This window comes from Syngnathus floridae, chromosome 12, assembly GCF_059516105.1.
Source record: "Syngnathus floridae isolate MCC-2025c chromosome 12, RoL_Sflo_1.0, whole genome shotgun sequence".
Lineage (NCBI taxonomy): Eukaryota > Metazoa > Chordata > Actinopteri > Syngnathiformes > Syngnathidae > Syngnathus > Syngnathus floridae.
This window is the reverse complement of record NC_142424.1, coordinates 8,611,444-8,633,656: the sequence shown is the minus strand read 5'-3', so window position 1 is coordinate 8,633,656 and position 22,213 is coordinate 8,611,444. Positions and strand designations below refer to the sequence as shown.

Here is a 22,213-nt window from a genome sequence, read left to right as displayed (position 1 = left end):
AAAGGTGAGCAAGCATAATGAGGACTTTTGGGCTCTTAAAACACAAAAGGTAAGAACGTTTATTTCCAACTTTTTTTTTTTTTTTGAGTCATGCATGAGAAAAAGTGGAAAAACTAATAATTCGTCCTTTTCAAAGGTTGAAATGCTCAGGCATGTTTCCTCGAGGAAGAGGACTCCTGACAATTCCTAAAATGGTGGCAACGCCCCTGTTGGCGTTATACGCGTCCTATTTCTCGCAGTTCCTGGAAATCTAGCTTTTATAGCGCTTCCCAAATTTCACCAACAGGTGGCGCGCACAACATCAAGTATTAAATGGTACAGCGCTGTACACTACACGGATTTGCCTTATTGATCGCCACACTTCTAGGTTGTCGTACCCGGTTGCAATCTCCTGGTGTTATTGAGGAAGTTCAATCTTGCAAATTTTGTGTGGTCGACTCAACGAAACCGATGGAATCGCGTGGCTGTGAAACGCTTGTTTTCCACTTCTCAGCGGTGAGTGACTTCAAGTCAGCTCTCGTGTTTCACTTGCGTGTTTCTTCTGCATGTTTACAACTTGGTTTAATCATCTCGTGTCTCATAATCGTCTAATTTACGTGGTTGATAGTATGCTATAATAAGGCAAGTTGCAACTCTTTATTCAGTTTTTATTGTTTTGGCTTTTCTATGGGAATGTTGCACAATCCTCGAGAGCACGTCAAGGGAATAATCCAGCGAAAGCAGCGAAAACTATTTGGAGTGGATGTAAACAGAATGTTCTCCAATCTTGGTCAACAGACTGAGTTTGTTCTCCGAGTTCGAGTTTTCCATACGTATGAGTTACTTGCAAATTGTGCCAGGTTGAGGCATGACAACCCACTAATGTTCCTGTGTGTGTGTGCGTGTGTGTGAGTCTGTGTGCATATTATATTGGCATATATTGCTTGTTTTGTGATGTGTGTGCGTGCGTGTGTGTGTGTGCATATTATATTGCTATATATTGCTTGTTTTGTGGTGTGTGTGCGTGCGTGCACGCGCATACTATATTGCTATATACAGTGATCCCTCGCTACTTCGCGTTTTGTTTATCTCGGCTTCACTACATCGTGGATTTTTTTTTCCAGATTAAAAAAAACATTTAAAAGTCAAAATAAAACTTCTGAATTGAGGAAACACGTATCTAACCTTTAGGACAATGTAGTATTGCTCCAAATGTTCGTTTACATTCCTTTAGAAGTCCGTTTTCGCGTGTTAGCACGATCGCGAATTAGCATCTTTCTGCTAACTCGTTAGCCAGCCCAGTACTTCTTCTTGGTGATCGTACTTCGCAGATTTCACTTATCGCGGGTGGTTTTTGGAACCAATTATCCGCGATAAACGAGGGATTACTGTATTGCTTGTTTTGTGGTGTGTGTGTGTGCATATCATATTGCTATATATTGCTTGTTTTGTGATGTGTGTGTGTGTGTGTGTGTGTGTGTGTGTGTGTGTGTGTGTGTGTGTGTGTGTGTGTGTGTGTGTGTGCGTGTATGTGTTGGAGGGAGTTACGGGGTTAAATCCGAATCTAATTGGTTAGATAATTTGTATTTTGTCTTGCATCTACTTAGTATGTATGTACTGTGTGATTCCTCTTTTAGGAATGAAACACTGCTGAACTTGAGTCAAGACCCCATAAGTGATTTTATTTTTCTATTAGTTGTAGATTAAATAAAGAGGGAAGATATTTTCTGGGAGTGTGAAGTTCTCTTATGCTTGAAATGAAGACAGGACGGAGTGCCCCTGATGCACATCGCAGATGTGCTATTCCGTGAAGATTCGATTATGTGGGCTATACTGAGCAATGAACGCACTTGCCATATGTTTCCTTCACAGATCAACATAATGGCTGCTGGTTTCTTCCTTTTTCTTTACTGCATCACCGCCTCAGCGTTGGAATCTGGTTCCGTCCAAGGTATGTTTTTTACAGATAAGGATTTATTTACTCAGCATTGTTTTGGTTTATTTGTTTAAGATACCTTGATAAATGGATTTGGGGAAACTCTCAGAGGAAAGTACAGTAATAATTAAATACAGGATATTAGAAAAGCATTTTTTGGGGATTTTAAAACCCTGTGTTTTTATTAGATTCCAATGCAATTCAAATTGTAGGAGTTTATCCAAGAGCTTGTATAGTTGGAGAGTCCCGGGTTGGTGGTAAAATGCACTGAACAACCGCAAAACCCTCCACATGGAGAACAGCCTGCAGATTTCTAGGAAAATGGCTTCCCAGGAATTCTGCAGAGCAAAGATAGACCTAACAATGGGAAGTTGTTTAAAGTGCGAAACCTCTCAACACCACAAAAAAAGCTTTGTGGACATGGATCCCATTTTATCCCTAGACATAAATTAGGTCCCCATTGACCATTCACATCCCAACATCCTGTGCTGCTTCTTGTTATGTAACTCTGTCTGTTTATGGTGGAGGATATTTTCCTAGTCTGGAATACCTACCATAGATTTCCGTCCTGTAATTTGTAAGACGTTAAGCAGAAGTTGAGAGAAAGTAAAAAGCAAAATTGGATGCAGTACCTGATTACAATACAATAACAATAATAATACAATAACAGATGTTCATTAGAAATATTGTACAAAGTGTACGGACTGTATATTTTGCCCCAGATCATTGGAAAATGAATTGGTTGCTGTTTCCCTGGCGAAGTTAGAGCATCAACATCTTTGTACTTTTAGAGTAAAGGTTTTCTGGTGCTGGACTCTCTTGGCTACTTTCCTCACATTGACATTAGCCAGGAAAAATAATTAAGATGGTTTCATTGTGATTTGCTCATGTTTTGGAATGTGACACATTTTGCTGGTATTTTTTATTTGGTCCAAGCAAATGCTTAATTTCTTTTTGTTGGTGTATAATTTCTGTCTGAAATCAAGATTTAGTGATCATGGTTTCTGTGGGACAAGGAATAGTAAGTAACATGAATATTTTCAACAGTAAATGAATTAAATTACATGGACTAAATAAAAGCTCTGCACGGAATTTCATTTTTAACTGGAGCAGTCATTCTACTGAAAATGAATTAACCATGATTAATCAATCATAGTTGAAGTTAAATTATGTGTTTAGAAGAACCACAAGCACTATGAGCTCACTTGAATGTTGATGGAAGAGATTCTATTTGGTAGACAACTCAAGGGACAATAGAATTAGCACACAGTAATTATTATCAGGTCAGTACAAACAAAGAAAACACACTAAGATGTAAATTATTATTATTGGCTTTCGAAGGTATTGTTCATTGTTGTCTAAAGCATTGGTCCCCAACCTTATTTGTGCCACGGGCCGGTTACCTGTGGCGATAAATCCATATTTTAAGTAGGACTCCAGAAATGTTCTTTTAAATGCAGCTTTCCTTTTCTTAGAAGTCGTAACCTCTTCTTCTTCCGTCTCCTCATTGGGATTTTTTCCCTTTCCGAAGAAGCTTTCCAAACATCTCTGTTTCTTGCTGAACTGACAGATGTAATTGGGAGAGAAACGCCAAATTTTTCATATTTTTCAAAATAAATTCTTACTCGTTTTTGCTAGCTTTGCGGGCTCGACTGGGGAAACTTGTCACGTGACCGGGATGAGCGTCTTGACCTGACCGGTACCGGTCCGCGGCCCGGTGGTTGGGGACCTCCGGTCTAAAGGAAACCTAAAAAAAAAGTCATTCCCAGCTCTCCTGTAACTATGAGGATCTGAATTAATCAAAGTACAATGAAGGAGGATATTTCTTTTCATCTTTTAGACTTTTGCAGCCTGCGGTAAGAAAGAAGTACAGCCTAAAAATAAAAATCGGCCTCGTAAACATGTTTACTTCTCAAAGTTCTGCTTTCCGAAAGAGTAATTGGCCATACATATTGCCATCTCAGAAATGTGTCTTGAGGCTTTAAGTGTGAACAGGCTGACGAGTCTAGTACGCTCTTGTTCTCTGACAAAGATTGAGCAAGCGCATACTTTGACATGGAGCCAAAAGAATGCAGTCTGCTCAGTTAGCTGGTTAACACTATTTTAAATTTAAGTTCTTACAAAAAGCCCATCTCAATGTGTTGCACTGTGTTACACAGTCATTGTCAAGGTACAAGAATACAGTTTTATAAATAAATCCACAATAGCTAAATATTGTGGTGTTCTTCTGGTATCCTACTCAGAACAATCTTTAACAAGGTGGATGCCCGATCCTTATCTCTAAATCACAATAGTAAATGGCTATTTGGTGTATTACTCTTCATTGATTTAGGTCATACCTGTAACCAAAGCTTGTGTGTGAGTCTCGGCGTTCCCCCAGGGCTCAGGTCTAAGAACTTTATTGTTTTTGTTGTGTTTGCTGTGTGCAGCTCATGTCATGGTTTTGTCATCCTGTTTCATGCAAAAGATATGGTAGATTCCTATTCCTTTGAAAGAGGTGGTTTTATAAATGTAAAAAACAAAAAAAATGGCGCTCATTTATTTCAATGAAATGAACTAAGGTGGCGTTTGCTTTGGAGTCTTTACATAGTACCTCTCGTGTGCACTTGAGCTCCCTTTGAGAACTGATGGTCATTAATTTAGATAAATAATAAAAAATAAATTAATTAAATAAAAAATTAAATAAATTTGTTTTATAACTAAAACAACTGACAAGATCCATCAATGGATGGACTGATGAATGGACAACTGACAAGAATGCCACTGTTTTAAACATTCCAGGACCTTGAAACAGTAATTCATGTTTTTACTTAGTGATCATGGTTAGACTAGTCGGAGCGCATAGAATATATTGTTAAAAAAATTAGTTGACTTTCTCTTTAAGGTCCAATGTAGTGAGATAACACACGACACATGTTTTGGAACTGCTGGAAGAAGCTGTAGAGAACACAGGCAAGCACAATGGGGGTGGGGGATAATTGATTTTTCCCTGCATCCCCAACCCAGCTATTTCCTGGTAGTAGTTTGTCCTGTTGTAAACAGATTATGTTTTAAACATAAAGCATTTCAGAAAATCTGGATTTTCATTTGTGATGTAATGATTTAGAGCAGGGGTGTCAAACTCATTTTTTTCGCGGGCCGCATTGTAGTCATAGCTTCTTTCGGAGGCCCATTATGACTGTCAACCCAAATAATTGTATGAGCACCTCATATTATATACAGTAAAAGCTACAAAACTGACAAATAATTTGTTTTCAAATCAGACGAGTAAAAACTGGTCAAATATATATAAAAAAAAAGATATTAAAAATGAAGACAATTTGCAATTCTAGTAATGACACAAATTTGATGCACAATTTGTCTTCGTGGGCCACATAAAATGATGTGGCGGTCTGGATCTGGCCCACGGGCCTTGAGTTTGACACCTGTGATTTAGAGCATCGACACAGAAGCATTTAACAGATCCACAGTCTACAATTTTACTGGAGTTTACCTACAGATTAACGTCCTGCAGTCGAGTAACTGATTAACCCAGCAAACTAGTGGTGACTAGTTTTCCCTGGTTCCCTCTTTAGTTGTTTGCTTCAGTGTGCATGAATACAGCTCACTCGAATGTCAAGAACCCAGACAAACATATGATTCATCTTTCTCTTGACCTGTCTTTACCCTGTAAATTTGATCTAAAAAATGTGTCCTAGTAAAGACAGAAAATAGCTGCTTCTAAGAGGCGCGGCAGTATAATGTGGCAGCTTGCGCTGAAGAGCAGTAAAATGACTTCCAGGAAAATGGGAGTGTTTACACTGTGGCTTAGCAAGAGCTCAGTTACCCCATTAAGAAGCTTCACTCCAAAGCAAAAGCTGTCAAATTTTGCAGGGAATTTTTTTTTTCTCATTCTTTTCTTTTGTGCTTTCCTAGACTCACCCATTAAGTACCCACATCTCACTGACTGTGTGTCTGCCAACATGGAGACTTTCTACTGCAGATGGGATGTTGGTACGTTGCAGAACATCTCCAAGCCAGAAGATGTGCGCTTATTCTACATTATCAAATTGTAAGCAAACAAGTCCTGTCTGGATCAACAAAGTTAACAAACTCAAACAACAGGGCCCTGAAATGGAAATATTTCTTTTGATAATGTATTTAACTAAGAATTTTTTAGAAACTACTAAATGTAGCATCTTTTAAGATTATCTGCATTCTCAAAAATGTATTCACAAAGTGATACCCACAAACCTCTAGCTAATTGTTTTACATGGTTTCTAAAAAATATATATACTTGTACATCTGTCTTGCATGAGCTAAAATAAAATAAAAACAATGGTTTGTTGCTTATCAATCAAAGCCAAACACATTTACACTGACTTTTTTTCTGTACAATTTTACATTAAAGCATTTACTTTCTACTCAAATATTTACTATTTTAACCAGAGATAGAGGTTTAACTAGTTTTAATAATTAAAAGACATGCTCGTTGTTCCCACCCTTAATTGTTACTTGCAGTCACCTCTTATTACACAATGTAAATGATCACATATGATTGTTTTCTTTACCATCCTTGCAGACCCCTGTCCACATATTCTAAAGAGTGGAGTGAGTGTCCTCATTACTCCACAGAGAGGTTCAATGAGTGTTTCTTCAATGAAAACCATACTTCTGTCTGGATAGATTACACCATTCAGCTCCGCTCAAGAGATCAAACTATCCTCTATGATGAGAAACACTTCAATGTTGAGGACATTGGTAAGTTTGGTACAACTTACTATCTGACTATCATTATCCACTTCAGTAGAGGGGGATTAAAATGATTGATTTCGAAAAATTAAAAAAATATTTTAAAAAAGCGCAAGGAGAAATAGTTTGACAAAAGTATCATGAAGAAATAATGATCAAAAAGTATTTCTTTGCAGTGCAACCCGATCCGCCTCTCGGGCTGAACTGGACATTGCTGAATATGAGTTTGACTGGCAGCTTCTATGATATCATGCTCAGTTGGGAGCCGCCTCCATCTGCAGATGTGAAGATGGGATGGATGACATTGCAGTATGAGGTCCAACACCGCAAAGTTAATTCTGAACGCTGGGATACGGTGCGTGTTGAATGTGATTTACCGGTTTTTCCGCACGATAAGGCACTTTGGGTTAAAAGGCGCAGACTCAATTCCAGGGGCTTTTCTGTACTTAATCCACACATTATAGGGCGCATGCATGCCATGATTTACGGTAAAAAAAATTAACATCACAGGAGCAAGGCAGTCAGTTTCGTTGTACTTGCACGTGTTACGTACAATCCTCTGATTGGTCTACCGCCCCGATCTACGTAAAATGTAATGTCCTCTAATTGGTTCATCGGGTGCCTGTATATTACGTCTCAAAACAAAACAACTTTACAGATTTGCACAAATGATAGTATTTATTCATCAATGGCGGCAGAGGTACGTACATACTGGATGCGTTACGTACAGTCCTCTGATTGTTTTTTTGCCCCGATCTACGTAAAACGTAATGTCCTCTGATTGGTTCATCGGGCCTACATATTACTCATGTATATTACGGAAGCCAGACAAAACAACTTTACAGATTTTGGAATTTGGTCCACACATAAGGCGCACCCTTTTAAAAGGCGCACCTTCGTTTTTGGAGAAAATTAAAGGTTTTTAAGTGCGCCTTATGGTGCGTAAAATACGGTATATATGTTTGATACTTTGCTATATTAAGCCGCTCGCCAACTGAGGAAGCTTGTTCTCCATTTAGACAAGTTGTTTGCTATTTTGTTTTCTATATCATTAATGATACCTAGTATTTGAAATATAAATACCCAATTGTGTCCATTCTGTTGCCCACAGGCGGAGCTTGTAAAAACCACACATTGTTCCCTGTATGGGCTTCAAAGTAATGTAAATTATGAAGTTCGGGTTCGCTGCAAAAAGCTCGGCGAGAAGAAGTTCGGCGGGTTCAGTGACTCTATATTTGTCCACGCCACATCTGAAGGTAAAAACGTTGACAGGAGATCTACTGAAATGGGGAAAATAGCATTGACACACGTTTGTTATATTTTGTTTTGTAGGGCACAAGTAATGTTAGGGTTAGTAGAACCAAGTAATGTTAATTAATGTCTAATATGCCACTTCTGCCAATAAATTTGACTTAAAATTGTTTTGATTTAATTGAAATACATTTATTATACTAATTTCAATTCCTCAAAGGGGGACATTTATTTTATACTCTGTATATTTGTTGTACACTGCAAGTGAACCAGACACATGCTTACACCGATTTTTTTTCCTGTTCTTTTTTCCAATTATAAACATGTGATAGAGTGTGTTTTTACTTTTCTAGTATCGAGATTTCCTTTGTTGGCTTTACTCCTCTTTGGCACCTTGTGCTTGGTAGCCATCCTGATGTTGGTCATCTTATCGCAGCAGCAAAAGTAAGTAGTTAGCTAATAAACCAAGTTTATACGTATATGATAGACAGTTTCGGGTTTGTCATTCAAAAAGCGACAATGCAAGTTCACAAAAAAACTTGAGTAATGATTAACAAAAAAAAAAAGTTTAACAGTAAACGGTGTGCCAGAATTTCTGGTTACAGTTATTTGCATTTAACATTTTCCCGTATTCTTATTAAAGATTGATGGTCATTCTTCTCCCACCTGTTCCTGGACCTAAAATAAGAGGAATTGACCCTGAGCTACTCAAGGTATCTGTGGATTTACTGGATTTTGACTTGCATGCAAACACGATTGGCCGAAAACATATATTTATATCTGTAATGATGTTTCAAGACCCATTTTTGAGTAATCTCAATTATTATTGATGTAATTAATGGAATTATATAAAAAAAATGTTAACATCTGTATCAAAGTTGTATTTTTATAATCCCATAGAAGGGGAAGATAAAGGAGTTGACATCCATCCTGGGTTGTCCTCCTGATCTGAGACCAGAGCTGTACACCAATGACCCCTGGGTGGAATTCATTGATCTGGACTTTGAGGAACAGAGCGACAAACTAACAAACCTGGACACGGTGTTTCTCATGGATCGATCTCTGTTTTCCAACTGTTCAAATCTTTCCATCGGTTTCAGGGATGATGACTCAGGTCATGCAAGCTGCTGTGATCCTGATCTTACCAATGATGCAGAAACATCACATTTGAATTCTCTTGCCACAAACCAAATCCGCAATAGAGATCCGGCTACTACTTCTGGACCTTGCTTTGCAAGCCCAAGCGCCACAGCAGGAGATCTTCCTTCAGAAGACCCTGTCAGGCAGGCTTTGTATACACAGGTAAGTGAGATTAAGCCATCTGGGAAAGTCCTGTTGTCTCCTGAGGATGAGATGGAGAAAAACACAGTCAACGATGCAGAAGAAATCAAAACGGCAGAAAAAAAGGAGGACAAGAATACTTTCCAGCTCCATGGAATATATAGCTTGGAGGTCAATGCAGTAAAAACGAGCCCATCTTTGCCTGTATGCAATTTCAATGACTTATGTTCAACTGGTGAGGACTTGAGTTCAATCACATGTTCATCATCGGAGAACTACCAAAACCCTGCCCGTGAATCATTTCCAAATCCCACATCCCACCTTCCCCCAACTCCTGTTTATACCGTAGTAGAGGATGTCGACAGCCTCGTACTAACGCCAAATTCAATACCTACCCCGCAGCTGACAATCTCAAAGGACATGCCGACACCTGATGGCTACCTGACCCCGGACCTTTTGGGAAATATTACACCATAAACATGCAATGACCTTCTAAAGTTAAAATTATTCAGTCAACAACAGCGATAAACTCCTAAAACTGTCTTTGTGATTAATGACTGAGAGTCTTTTGCTTCAGTGTTGAATTTCAGTTCACCGAAAATAGAAAGGGATGACCATCCTGCTGCTATCTATGTGACCTGTGCTCTATGCTGCCCCTAGTGGCAAAGATGTGTATTACTTTATAAACAAAAGGGAACTGAAAGATGAGCCAGAGCTGGAATCTGTTGCCATAATTCTATACTGTGAGCCGCCACATATGTGTGGTTAAAGATTCATAAATTTGCTTATTTACACAGCTATAGTTGTTTGACCCTATTTTTTGTTGTTCATGAAACATTTTGGCCATTTTTTGCTGTTTTTATGGTCAAGTCAGAGCAATTACTTCAGATGGGATCTTGATGCTGTTGATTTCATGGTTTTTTTTTTTGGGGCTGTGTTTGAGATGTCTTGTTATGTTGTCAGTCCTTAATTGGCTATGCAGTCAAAGTGAAATTGAAAGTATCTTTTTGCCTCGCTTTCTTACTAATACCAGGTGAAATCTACGTTGCCTATAGTTTCCCTGCATCCCTGTATTTTTTTTTTTTTGTAAATGTCAAAGGAAGAGTTTATTGACTCAATCTTTGATCGATTCTGCTATATTTTTCATCTATGCGATTGTCGGGAGTTCACTGTATTATACCACCTCTTCTGAATATGTCTCCATGATTTAGTTCTTGAAGGCAAATTATTAGCCATCTGCTATCAAACAATGTCATTTTCCTTTTTTTGAATAATTAAAGGCCTCTGTACAGCTGCACTAACAAATAAAACAATACTTTTAAATCTGACATTTTAAATGTAAGTAGTCCTTCACATAAACAGGTTCTGTATATGCTGAAAACAATTTCTTGACTGTATAAAGAGGGTTGTAGCAATTTTATATTCTGGGTCAACATTCATGTAAATAGACATGTCACTTAAATTCCAAAAACTTGACACATCTTGGTATGGTTTTGTTCAGCTATAATAAAAATGTCTACTGTCAATGTAATTTCTGAGCACTATCTGCATTTGAATGTTCTCAAGTTCTTGTACTGTGTAATTCATCCATCCATTCATTTTCTATAGCGCTTGTCCCCACAGGGGCCGCGGACGTGCAGGAGCCTATCCCGGCAGTCATCGGGCAGTAAGCGGGGACACCCTGAACCGGTTGCCAGCCAATCACAGGGCACAGAGATGAACAACCATTCGCTCATGCACTCACACCTAGGGGCAATTTGGAGTGCTCAATCAGCCAACCAAGCATGTTTTTGGGATGTGGGAAGAAACCGGAGTGCCCGGAAAAACCCACGTGGGTACGGGGAGAACATTCAAACTCCACACTGGGAGGCCCGGAGGAGGAATCAAACCCGCACCCTCCTAACTGTGAGGCGGACGTGCTAACCAGTACTCCACCGCCGCCCTGTGTATTTCATACATGCAAAAATTGCAAATCCAATGATCAGCATATCCATATCTAATTTGTGCCAGTCCTCATTTTATGACATTTCTTTTAGCCAAGACCCTCTTTTCAGATGTACCCTGGACGGATAGAATTGGAATTAGAATTATTAGTCACTATAGTACTTGATTTGCAGTACTTGGGCGGTAACTACAAATACTAAATTCTTTTTTTTAGGTAGAATGTCATGTGTAATATTTATTTATTTAAATTTGCTTTAATAGTTGTGAAGCGAGCCATCGGTGCCTGTTACTCGGACGCATTTAAGCTAATCCTCCCCTGCTTCAAGATATTTTAACGCTTATTTCGTACCATATCTTCTACATGGCACTGTTAAATGGAATTCATCTTGACAAATTAACAGAGGAATTCATCGTACTCGAAAATGTAAGTTAATATTTAACTTTTGTCTCCAGGTAAATTTTAGCGTGGTAATTCTGTATGTGCAGAACTGCAAAACAGGTCTATACCGAATGTTAATAAAAAAAAAAAAAAGGTTTGTACGCGCAGACAATTACAGATTTAAATGGTAAAACCATCTTGCTGGAGACGAAGCTGGAAGACGCCAACAGACAAGTGAAATTTTACGAGACCAAGGAGAAAGCAGTCACTGAGGGTGAGTTTCTGTTTGTTTTTTTTAAACCTGGTGGTTCATTTGATGTTGGCCAGATACGGCCCGCCACGTCATTTTATGTGGCCCGCGAAGACAAATTGTGCATCAAATTCGTGTGTCATTACTAGAATTGCAAATTGTCTTCACTTTTAATATCTTTTTTTAAAATATTTGACTAGTTTTTACTCGTCTGATTTGAAAACGAGTTATTTGTCAGTTTGTTTTGTAGCTTTTACTGTATATAACATGAGCTGCTCATACATTTATTTGGGTCATAATGGCCCTCCAAAAGAAGCTATGACAACAATGCGGCCAGCGAAAAAATTTTGTTTGACCCCCCTGGTATACAGCATGCCTTGATGAGGCGTTGTTGTTTTTCTGAGGCGTTTATTTGTCGCCTCCTGCTGGACATTTTACAAAAACGATTGTTTCTCTGATCAATTTTTTCTCAGAAAGAGATGCCCTTCTTGTCACAGTGAACCAGCTACAACAGGCTTTGCAGGAGCAGTGCGACCTCAGAGGTAACACAAGTGCATGTATTAGGAAACTATTGTTACTTTGGACATTGTAACTGGTTCAAAAAGATGTCAATTCTTTTCTGTAGGGTGTATCACCAATGTATTGAACTGTATACAACATCACAACATAACTAATGTTTCAGTATTGCCTATATAAGAATCATAACGCAATTGTTTATTTTCTCACACTAGTGGAAAATGAGACACTGAAAAGCAATATGGAAATCTTGAAGCAACAAAGTAAACGAAAAGCAGAGGTAATATTTGAAATCAGCGAAAACTGGCCTTGATTCAAGAGCTCCTTTTCCACTTTTTGTTTGTGCTTGTTTTTCTATCAGGATGGAGAGGCTGAGATCCAACGACTGCTCTGTGAAATGAAAGCACACGAAGAAAGCCACAAGAGGGGGCTAGAGACTGTCACGCAAGAGTGCAGGAGGCAGGTGGAGGAGATCCACAAACAAGCTTGCAGTCAACGTAAGAGCAGTAAACAATATTCTCACGTGAGAAATTTCATTGAGCACTTTTACTAAACCATCAGAATCCATGACACATGCAAGTAGTCTGGTAAAAAAAAAAAATGTTGCAGACATGTGGGCTTTAGGCGATGGATTCACAATCAAGGCAACTGTAACATGCAGTTCCTTCATGCATCACAAAATTGAAAGTCTGTGCAATTGAGAATTGAGGACATTCAGAATGCTTGTTTTTTTTTTAACATGACAGTACCACATGAATGTCACTGAAAACAGTTTAAAATATTTTTATCAGGATGAACACTTTCACTTTCTTGATATTATTCTTGGTATGAATAGTTAAGCAGTATTCAAGGCTAACTTAATTTTAAGGTCAGTGATGGAATGTCTGTTATTGCAGTGCAAGCCAAAGAGGTTGAAGTTATGAAGTTAATGGAGCAAAAAGATCTGGATCTGGAGGAGATGAAAACAAAGCTGAAGGACCAGGAGAGGAAACAGCAAAGCGAGCTTCTGAAGCTGCAAATTGAGGTAAATTAAATGTTGGTCCTCCATCACTGTTGATTGAAATATCGTCTGTTGTTTTTTTTCTGTGGCGTTCAAACCACCAGAAAAAGTAGTAAAGTGCAAAGTCAGCAGTGCAGTTCTCATAACAAGTACCATCAAAATGCAAAGAAAAATTATGCTGCTACATACAGTTGCTTTAAAGTAATTTATTTGTACTTCTGTCATGAGTTTTGAATGATGTTAGTTCATTTTATTCTGTAGTTTGGTGAAAAGTTGGGGAGAATCCAAAATAATGCTCAGCTGAGCCAACACCAGCAGAAAGAACATGAATCCGTTCTTTCTGCACAAAATTTCTTCAAAAGGGTGAGCATGTTTTTATTCATGTATATTTATGTTCTAAAGCAATTCTCAAAGTCAAAGTCTCATTGAATTAGAAAAAAATATGGCAATATTGTTTTAGGCCATCATTGTTATCTTTGTAAATTTTCTGAGAATTGTAATCTTGGTTATTGAGTATATGGTCTGTGCTTGTTTGTCCATTAGAAGCTGCAATTCATTCAGGAAGAAAAGAACAAAGAGATTGGGGTTCTACGTCAGAGAATTAAAGAGCTGGAAGACAACCAGCGCGTTGGCAACCTCTGCAGCCGTTCGAAGAAAAGAAGAACCTAAACTGTTTACACGTTAATAGCACTAATAGGCTACTGGCCTACCAGTTCCGAAGGTTCGTGTTTCCTGGGTGTTTACATTTGCTACTTATTTGAATTCAAGTTTTTGACTTCCCGTAGGGTCATTTAACAGGATAATTGTCTCCCATGCACGATGTATTGTCACACATTGATCTGCAGCGTGACTGCCATTCTGGCAGGTGACCAGTGTGCTGAGATCACAGTTAAACACAGGCTTTATTCCTGTCTAAGGCCTTAATCCAATCAGACACTTGAAGCGGTTGACGGCTGGCAGGCGGAGAACTAAGTAGAAAAACACGAGACCATTTGACTTTCAAAATTCTGTTCTGTTGATCTTTCCCCAGTTCATTTCAACTCATTTTATGATTGATTTTTTTAAGTTAGCGTAACTCAGAATCACTCATGGTATGTGTGTGCGTGTCTCCAGCAAAGAACGATTTGATACTTATTTGATGCATTGGTTAGTATATGATTCAAGAACTGTTCATTTTCAATTGGAATGATTGCACCTTGATTCGATATGGTACGGATGAAACATCTGTCGAGTTCATTGATGTGTAACAGTTTATTAAATTCTCTCCAACCCCCCAAAGTTCATGCTAATTAGATTCAAAGAAACAAAAAATCACAAGCAACATCAAACCAATTTATACCTGGTGCGCATCGCTCATGATAATTCATAATATTTATGCAGAATTTAACTCATCTTGATATTTTTATTATGATCTTTCATGCAACTATCCTTCCATATGCTATAGCGCTTATCCTTGTTAATGTTACTGGTAGTGATGGGAAATGAAGCTTCAAATATGCTTCATGAAGCAGTTGTTATATTCCCCCCCCCCTCAAGAAGCCACTCTCTGTTCAACATTGGGTTAAAAGTATACCGACTGGCCATTTCTAAAATGCCTTTATTTCTAGTTATATCTAGTTCTCACTCTTGACTTTGGGAAAGAAGCAGGGGACACGCTAGACTGGTCACCAGCCAATAGTAAATAATCATTTTCTATTTGTTTAATTTTCCATAAAATCAGATCCTTGATAGGCTAAAAATTGTCATGAAAAGTAAAGGTAAAGGTTCTGAGTGTTGCTGTCTGTCTCACCGTGTCAAAACACCTGAATGGAGAAGCTCTTCCCAGTAAAGCTTTGACATGATGCTCTGTAATCTCATTATCTGTGCTACTCACACGGCGTTTGAGTAGGAGCCCAACGCTAAGCTCACCTAGAACATTGTGTAATACAGTTGCGTAACAATTCATCTCACAAAAGCTAACAAGTCACTTGTCACCGCATTCAATACAACCACACACAGCAGCCTTTTTTCACCTTTATCACATTTATTATTAAAAAAAGGTTGTGCCTCATTTTTTGTTGTGAGCCAATATCTGCGTTTTCAGAGGGTTGGGGCAAACTAAAACAGGATTATAGCTCAGGACACCAGCATAAGACATCCTCCTTCAATGAGCCAAAAGGATGGGTGGAGGTGAGGGGTGTGGCCTGAAAAACCTTCGTCCTCATCATTAGTATTGTAGCGCATTGGAGGCTGTGATGGGTAACAATTTCAAAGTTTGGAGTTAGTTTTACCCCCCAGTATGGTGTTTTGACATCTACCAGCAGTTTGGAAACTTGGTAAGAATATACAGATCTTAAATATGGCTTTGCATTCATCTGTGTAGTGTTTGATACTTTATTGTATAGCCGGGGTGTCCAAACGACATTCTGCCGTCCACTTTTAGTGTTGTGCAGCATACATTTTTCAAACAGAGCTCTATAGTCACCAAGACCCCCTTGGTCATAGCTTGCTATTCACTACACTCATGGTTGCATTTGCAATGACATTGGAATATTGTTCTGTTGTCTAAAATTTACCATGATGGGTTTGCAGATCATCAAAAATGCCAGCTGGACAGATCCAGGTAACAAGCCCCAAACTCCACCATAGCCTTTACTGCCTTACAGATAGCTCAGACCCTGAACAGGAGGGAGAGGAAGCAGATGGTCCACAATGTCTTACCCCGCTGCAGAAGCTCACAATGGACATGCACAAGGATGACAGAATCATCAAGGAACTTGTCATCGGCCGCAGGGTCGGCTTCTACAAAGTTAGAGGAGAGATTGGCCATGGGACCTTCTCTCGAGTCAAACTGGCTTTTCATGCTCTCACAAAAGGTACCTGCAATATTGAGCTCAATATTGTGAGTTTGTGATTATTTACACAAAATAATTGATTTGAGTAAAACTGTAAATTCTATTTGCATTGCACGTTTCTACCATCAAGATACTCAAAGCATTTTAATTCGGTTCTCTCAACCATATTTTGATGACACAGCATCAGGGGCAGCAACTGAGTTACGGTTTTAAGTTGTGTTTTCGTATTTCTTCTTATCAAGATGTATTGTTAGGTTCTACCGTGTTCACCTTCTGTATAGAAAAAAGGATGTATGGATGGATGGTAATGTAGCTAATAAGAATAATGCAAATCAATCAAAATATACATCAATGATCATTTAAATAATGCTAGCTGTTGCTGTTATTTGTTTGTGTGACCAGAATTTATTTTCATTCATTCCATCAGTGCAAATTTAAATTTGTTTCTGATTTAACACAAAACCATCATCCATTTTTTATACCCTCATTTTTTCAAAGTTATTCATCCAAACAGCCAATGTGTTTGAAGTCTTATTATGTGTCCTCATAGACAAAGTGGCCCTTAAGATCCTGGACAAGACAAGATTTGACAATCAGGCCCAGCGGCTTCTCTCCCGAGAAGTCAGCAACATGAACTCCATCCAGCACCCGAATGTGATCCGTCTCTATGAAGTGGTGGAGACGCCAAGCCGCCTCTACCTGGTGCTGGAGTATGCTGGTGGGGGAGACCTTCACAACATAATTTGCAATCAGGGAAAACTGGCAGACAACACCAGCAAGATTACATTCTCGCAAATCCTCTCTGCTATTAAATTCATGGTGAGTCAGCGCAGTGAGCATTCACGCCACTCACAAAAGTTTGGATAATTTGATGGAATTTTAGGATGAACATAAAATACACTCGCTTAATTTGAGTTAAATGAAAACAATTAAGGAGGCACTGGTTAGCACATCGGCCTCCCAGTTAGGAGGGTGCCGGTTCAATTTCACCTCCGGCCATCCCTGTGTGGAGTTTGCATGTTCTCCCCGTCCATCCCTGCGTGAGTTTTACCCGGGAACTCCAGTTTCCTCCCACATCCGAAAAACATGCTTGGAAGGCCAACTGAGCACTCCAAATTGCCCAATTGATGGATGGATGGATGCAAAATCCTCAACTTTTCGTCAAGTATTATAACCAGGATTCTACCATAGAATATCCAATAATGATGTTTTCAGTCTTCAGAAATAAAACTATCCGTAATGATTTACCTTGCAGCACAATAATAACATCATCCACCGAGACCTGAAGGCAGAGAATGTTCTGTTCACCGCCAGCGCCTGTGTCAAAGTGGCAGATTTTGGATTCAGCAAGCAGATTTCCAACCGCAATGATACACTCGACACCTTCTGCGGCTCACCTCCGTATGCCGCCCCGGAGCTCTTCAAGGACGAGTGCTACCTGGGCCCTCCTGTGGACGTGTGGGCAATGGGGGTGCTCCTTTTCTTCATGGTGACGGGCACCATGCCGTTCCGTGCTGACACAATGGGCAAGCTGAGGCGCTGCGTCATCCAGGGCACCTACAGCATCCCGCCTTGGGTTCCTGGTCCCTGTCAGAGGCTCATCAGGGGCATCCTAAAAGCAGATCCCATTGAGCGTTATGCTGTTGACCAGATGCTGGGTTGTGATTGGCTTTTACCTGTGGAATTCCCCTGGTCGTTAGCATCTCCTGAACCAGCGAGTCCTCTGCAAGGACTCTTGGATTCCAAAAGTAGAGACTTTGTGAAGGAAGAGGAGATGGGGGAGGTCAGGTACTCCCTGGAGAAGCTCGGCTTTACCTCGGCACACTTACGGAACAATCAACTGAATGATAGTCGCAGCCCCGTTACAGGCGTCTATCGAATCCTGCAGCACCGAGCGCAAAGAAGGAGAGGGTGCGACAGCCTGCCAGTGGTACGAGGGATGGTGCGGGACCCCAAGCGGGAGGGACTTCGAGCGTATCGGGGCCTCAGGCACACCTCCAAGCTCTGTGTGATTTCTTAATATGAAGGTCTGCTCAAACTGGTGATTTTATTTACACAAGTTTTGTGTTTATATTGATTTCAATATTTCTTCGATTTAATTAATTACCTTGACAACCAATCAGTGGAGCACATTAAGAAAGCAACTAATCAGTTTTGAGGACCCTAGATGCCTTTCCAATAGATGCCAAAGGTCTTATTAATTCTTGTTATTATTATTGTAATGCAAATAATGTTTTTTTTTTTTGTAATTCTCTCTTTGGTTCCTTAATTCTAAATATTTGATGTTGTTGTATTCTTATTTGTTTGTTATTCAATATATTTAAAAAATATATATATGAGTTCCATTCCAGTGTGTTTTTCAGTCGTGTGTGTCACGAATCTGGGAATGGAGGACCCAAGTGCAAGGAAGCAAAGATGTGGGGCTGTGGCTCAGCGAAGAAATATTTAATTAAAAGGAAACACACATTTAAAAAAAAACAAGGCTCTACTGGTCAAGGAAAAGCTGAAGAAACAGAGTTGATTGAACTAACTCAGATCAGCTGTCAAAGTCTCCCATCTCAGAATAAGTCAACTCAGAGTTCAGGGATAGACTCAGAGTATGTTGAACCTGCTTTTTGGAATACCCTGCAGGAAAACATAAGACAAAAAGAAAAACGAACCAAAGTACAAATCAGAACCAAACAAACAACATAACAGTGTGTGTGTATGTGTGTGTGCGTGTGTGCGTGCATGTGTACGTCCGTGCATGCCTGCCCTGGGTTGAGAGCGTATTCAAGACGTGTTTTGGAAGCCTGCTACTAAGACTATTCAAGTCATACTAAATGAATTAAAACATCCAAATATTGAACTGTATAATCTTTTAATCGTCTTTTAAAGTCACAATAGAACCAATTTGGTCCATGATGTATACATTATGACCTCACAAAGAATGTATAAATGATTCTGTAAATTTCTTTATGGAAAAACAAAAGTTAAGCCAAATACAATTCGTGCTCCAAAGACAGTTGGTAAGCGAACCCCAGTTGAGTCACGTAAGTTTTATTCTTCCATCGAGCAGGTGGCAGAGTTACTGCCGCACCCAAACACAGCTGAAACTGCGTCCTTGTGTGGGCTGTTTACCATAGGTCCAACAAGTTCCTGCGAGTAAACAATAGTCCTATAACAGCAGCTGGCAGGACACCAGATGCTGCACGGTCAGGACCCCTCTCTTTTTCACAACCGACCCAGACCAGCTAGACGGGCCCACCAAATCCAACGTGTCACTTTTTTTTTTTATACAGGACCACTCACTAAAGCCTCAGCTCCTCCCCTCTCAGCCATGCCCTCGCCGACCCCCTCCTGGAGGAACAGCAGATGGTGTGGCGTGGTTGTGGAGACATCTGCAGGGCAGACAATGGGGGCTCTGTCCGGGTTGCTGGAGCTGACAGGCCCGGAGCTGCGCTATTGTGTTTGTAAGCTTTACACATGCAGATTAAATGATGGGTGAGGGAGGGGTGCGGTTGTTCTTGTGCTGCAGAGGGACAGCATTGAGCAGATGACTGACCGGAGCCCCCCTTTCAGGCAAATTTGCTGAGTTTAAAACTTTTATTAGGACATGCACTCCTCCAGTCCTGCAACCCCATTTGCCAATAGACACTTTGCATTACTGCAAGAGAGAAAGAAAAAAAAAAACCCACACAAGCCAAAGTTATAATTGTATTTTTTTATTCAGCTTTTCCACAAATTTTCCAACAATATCAGATTTTTTTCCACAAGTGACATACTCTTTAGTACAATTCTTTTATAATTAGCATTAATTTAATTCAGCCATATTCTAAAGTGAAACCTTTAGGGAACAGGCATAGGTTTTTTTTTCAATATTTATCTTTTTTTTGTCGTTGTTAAACTTCTAAAGTGAAACCTTTAGAGAATTAAGACAATTCTGGAAAGTGGGAAACATTTTCGCTGACTGCAACTGTTGCCATGTTGCTCAGTCTTGCAAGAGGCCATGGTTAAAAAGTCTCTTTTTAACAAGTCCTCTTCCTCAGCACCGCTTCTTCTCCTGCTGCGCGTGCTTCAACGAGCGACGTGCTGCGTGCATGAACGAGATATTACCGCACGCACACGCCGCTTCTCCTTCCTCTCCAAACCTCATCCGCACAAAGAATGAGGGTCGATGTGTCGCTCTTGAGGCATACCTGACCTCATTCACATAAAGAATGAGAGTCATCTTGGCATGGACGGGACAAGAGGCGACAGTTCACGGGGGCCCCTCGGGCCGGCGCCGTGCTGCCTGGATTGGGAATCCTCCTCAGGAGTATCCAGGGATGAGCAGAGACAGCCTCATCCTGTCCATAAGGATGAGTCTTTGCTACTTGCAGGGAAGCTTCACATAGAGGAGCCCAATCCCGCATCAGCGTCCGGGGAGGCTGATTTCGGGAACCCAGTCGTTCAGATTCCGGCTCTTCTCACAGAACAGGTGCAGCTTCTCCAGAGAGGGGTCCTCCCAAGCCCCTTCAGATGGATTCTGTTAAAACAGAAAGAGGAGAAGGAATTTAGACGGTGCCCCCATTTCACACATCATAAAAACCTTTGCATTGGTGCGAGGAGCTCTACGTACCGTGATGAGGACACAGTGAGCATCTTCGAGCTGCTCCGACTTGCCAGCAACAATCTCAGACAGACGTTGCTTGTCGCTCACTCTGACGATGCTGATGTCATTGTCGAAGCAGAAGGACTGGATGAGGGTGAAGTGGATCTGCAGCGCAATGTCACACTCGAAATCCTCATCCACGGCAAGCACGCAGAAGGACACACTGTCTGGATCACTGTTCAAAGAAGAAAAAAAATTATAAGCATCTCCAAAGTAAACTATGCAACACGTTTTGTGCAGATTTTGTGTTCTATAATATACTTACAGATTCATCACTTTTGCGCACTCGTAAACTCCTACAGTGAGGGAGTCGTTGTCCATGGCAGTAACCAGCACTTCTTCCAGGGCTTTGCCGGTGCACTGAGCAGGCTCAGTGGATTTCTGGGTCAGAACTTCCTCAAGAGTCATGTTGATGAGGTTCCTCAGAAGCACAGACAGGTAGCTATGAAAGGCTGTGTGGGTTTGATCCGCAGAAAGAGCAGAGTGCCCTCAGAGGAGAGGCTTGTGCCTTTTATACAGAGCAGCTCGTGTGGGGTTGTAAAAGAGCTACCCTCTGATTGGCTGTGGCCGCGTGTATTGGTATGATAATACTATTGTCACACTTCTGGCTCGTGGCAGATTGATGGGGGTCATCGAGCCACGCACGCTCCCCCTTTGGGATGCAACAGCCTGGCCCGAATCTAAAAATAGCCTAATATACGCACACAAAACTGTGGTTGCTTCTTCTTTTGTGGAACTTGCAAAAGAAAAATCACGTGACTCAGGGTGAGCGAGTTCTTGCACCAACTATTCAACCTAAAACATAAAGTGAAGATTTAGACTTGTATTGCGGTTGTTGAATTTTTTTGTAAATGTAGCTTTCATTATTATTATTACTATTATTATTATTATTAATATTATTATTAATTATTTTTTTTATTTTTTTAATGTTCTTACTGGCATAAAGAAAGTGTGCAAACCCCCCCCCCCCCCCCCCCCCCCCCCCCCCCCCCAGCAGCCCATGTAGAGAAAGGGCAGGTGGACGATGCCATCTGTGGACTCGGGGCTGGCCTGACCATAAAGCAGCCCTATTGTGTGTGCAGAAAAGCTTTCCATTATCACAGTTTCTATACAAATGCAAATGAGCAGCGCGTGCCAGAACGTTGTGCGTGCTGCTGCATCGGTCACGCAGACCACGTGATTATCAGCTGTACACAAAAATCCTTGACTTTTTTTTTTTTTTTTTAATTATTATTACGCTGTGGAGCTCCTACGGAAGGGACTGCTTTCAACTTCAAAACCTTTAATGCAAATAACACACTTTTTTGCAATTTGCTCAAATGTGACCCAACAAGTAGCCTTTTGCTCTGATTATGCTTTTGGAAGCATAATACTGCAATTCTGGTGAATTCATAACATTATCTTATTGTTGCATATATTGCATATCTAACCCCTATCTAAATAGTCATTAGGCGTATATGAGTGATGTGGTGTAGAGGC

At 40.2% G+C, this 22,213-nt stretch overlaps 4 protein-coding genes and 1 long non-coding RNA gene across 6 annotated transcripts; 4 read left to right on the top strand and 1 right to left on the bottom strand.

Annotated features, from left to right (window-relative positions):
- The first annotated feature begins 281 nt into the window (after positions 1 to 281).
- ghrb (growth hormone receptor b) lies at positions 282 to 10,709 on the top strand. Its single transcript, XM_088392998.1, has 9 exons — positions 282 to 495; positions 1,852 to 1,930; positions 5,831 to 5,966; positions 6,477 to 6,655; positions 6,823 to 7,001; positions 7,758 to 7,902; positions 8,251 to 8,341; positions 8,541 to 8,610; positions 8,798 to 10,709. Exons 1-9 carry the CDS (start codon positions 313 to 315, stop codon positions 9,653 to 9,655), a joined length of 1,920 nt encoding a protein of 639 aa, XP_088249124.1. The 5' UTR covers positions 282 to 312; the 3' UTR covers positions 9,656 to 10,709.
- Positions 10,710 to 10,845: 136 nt separating this feature from the next.
- ccdc152 (coiled-coil domain containing 152) lies at positions 10,846 to 14,545 on the top strand. 2 transcript variants are annotated; one of them, XM_088393010.1, is made up of 9 exons: positions 10,846 to 11,305; positions 11,384 to 11,546; positions 11,670 to 11,775; positions 12,225 to 12,293; positions 12,483 to 12,547; positions 12,629 to 12,764; positions 13,164 to 13,291; positions 13,529 to 13,630; positions 13,811 to 14,545. In XM_088393010.1, exons 2-9 carry the CDS (start codon positions 11,484 to 11,486, stop codon positions 13,934 to 13,936), a joined length of 795 nt encoding a protein of 264 aa, XP_088249136.1. In that variant the 5' UTR covers positions 10,846 to 11,305; positions 11,384 to 11,483; the 3' UTR covers positions 13,937 to 14,545. The 2 variants fall into 2 exon arrangements, with proteins under 2 accessions (XP_088249136.1, XP_088249134.1); XM_088393008.1 differs by having other exon boundaries at positions 10,846 to 11,546.
- Positions 14,546 to 15,432: 887 nt separating this feature from the next.
- nim1kb (NIM1 serine/threonine protein kinase) lies at positions 15,433 to 18,254 on the top strand. The gene is made up of 4 exons (XM_088393007.1): positions 15,433 to 15,582; positions 15,839 to 16,122; positions 16,652 to 16,920; positions 17,357 to 18,254. The coding sequence occupies exons 2-4, from the start codon at positions 15,849 to 15,851 to the stop codon at positions 18,119 to 18,121; spliced, it is 1,308 nt and encodes a 435-aa protein (XP_088249133.1). The 5' UTR covers positions 15,433 to 15,582; positions 15,839 to 15,848; the 3' UTR covers positions 18,122 to 18,254.
- An 829-nt stretch (positions 18,255 to 19,083) lies between these two features.
- Positions 19,084 to 19,973, top strand: LOC148389956 (uncharacterized). The gene is made up of 3 exons (XR_015861650.1): positions 19,084 to 19,133; positions 19,227 to 19,295; positions 19,383 to 19,973. It is a non-coding gene; the product is annotated as an uncharacterized LOC148389956 (long non-coding RNA).
- gadd45gb.1 (growth arrest and DNA-damage-inducible, gamma b, tandem duplicate 1) lies at positions 19,819 to 21,237 on the bottom strand. Its single transcript, XM_088391741.1, has 3 exons — positions 21,000 to 21,237; positions 20,702 to 20,909; positions 19,819 to 20,608 (listed from the first exon to the last, which is right to left on the bottom strand). Exons 1-3 carry the CDS (start codon positions 21,140 to 21,142, stop codon positions 20,495 to 20,497), a joined length of 465 nt encoding a protein of 154 aa, XP_088247867.1. The 5' UTR covers positions 21,143 to 21,237; the 3' UTR covers positions 19,819 to 20,494.
- Between the last annotated feature and the right edge of the window lie 976 nt (positions 21,238 to 22,213).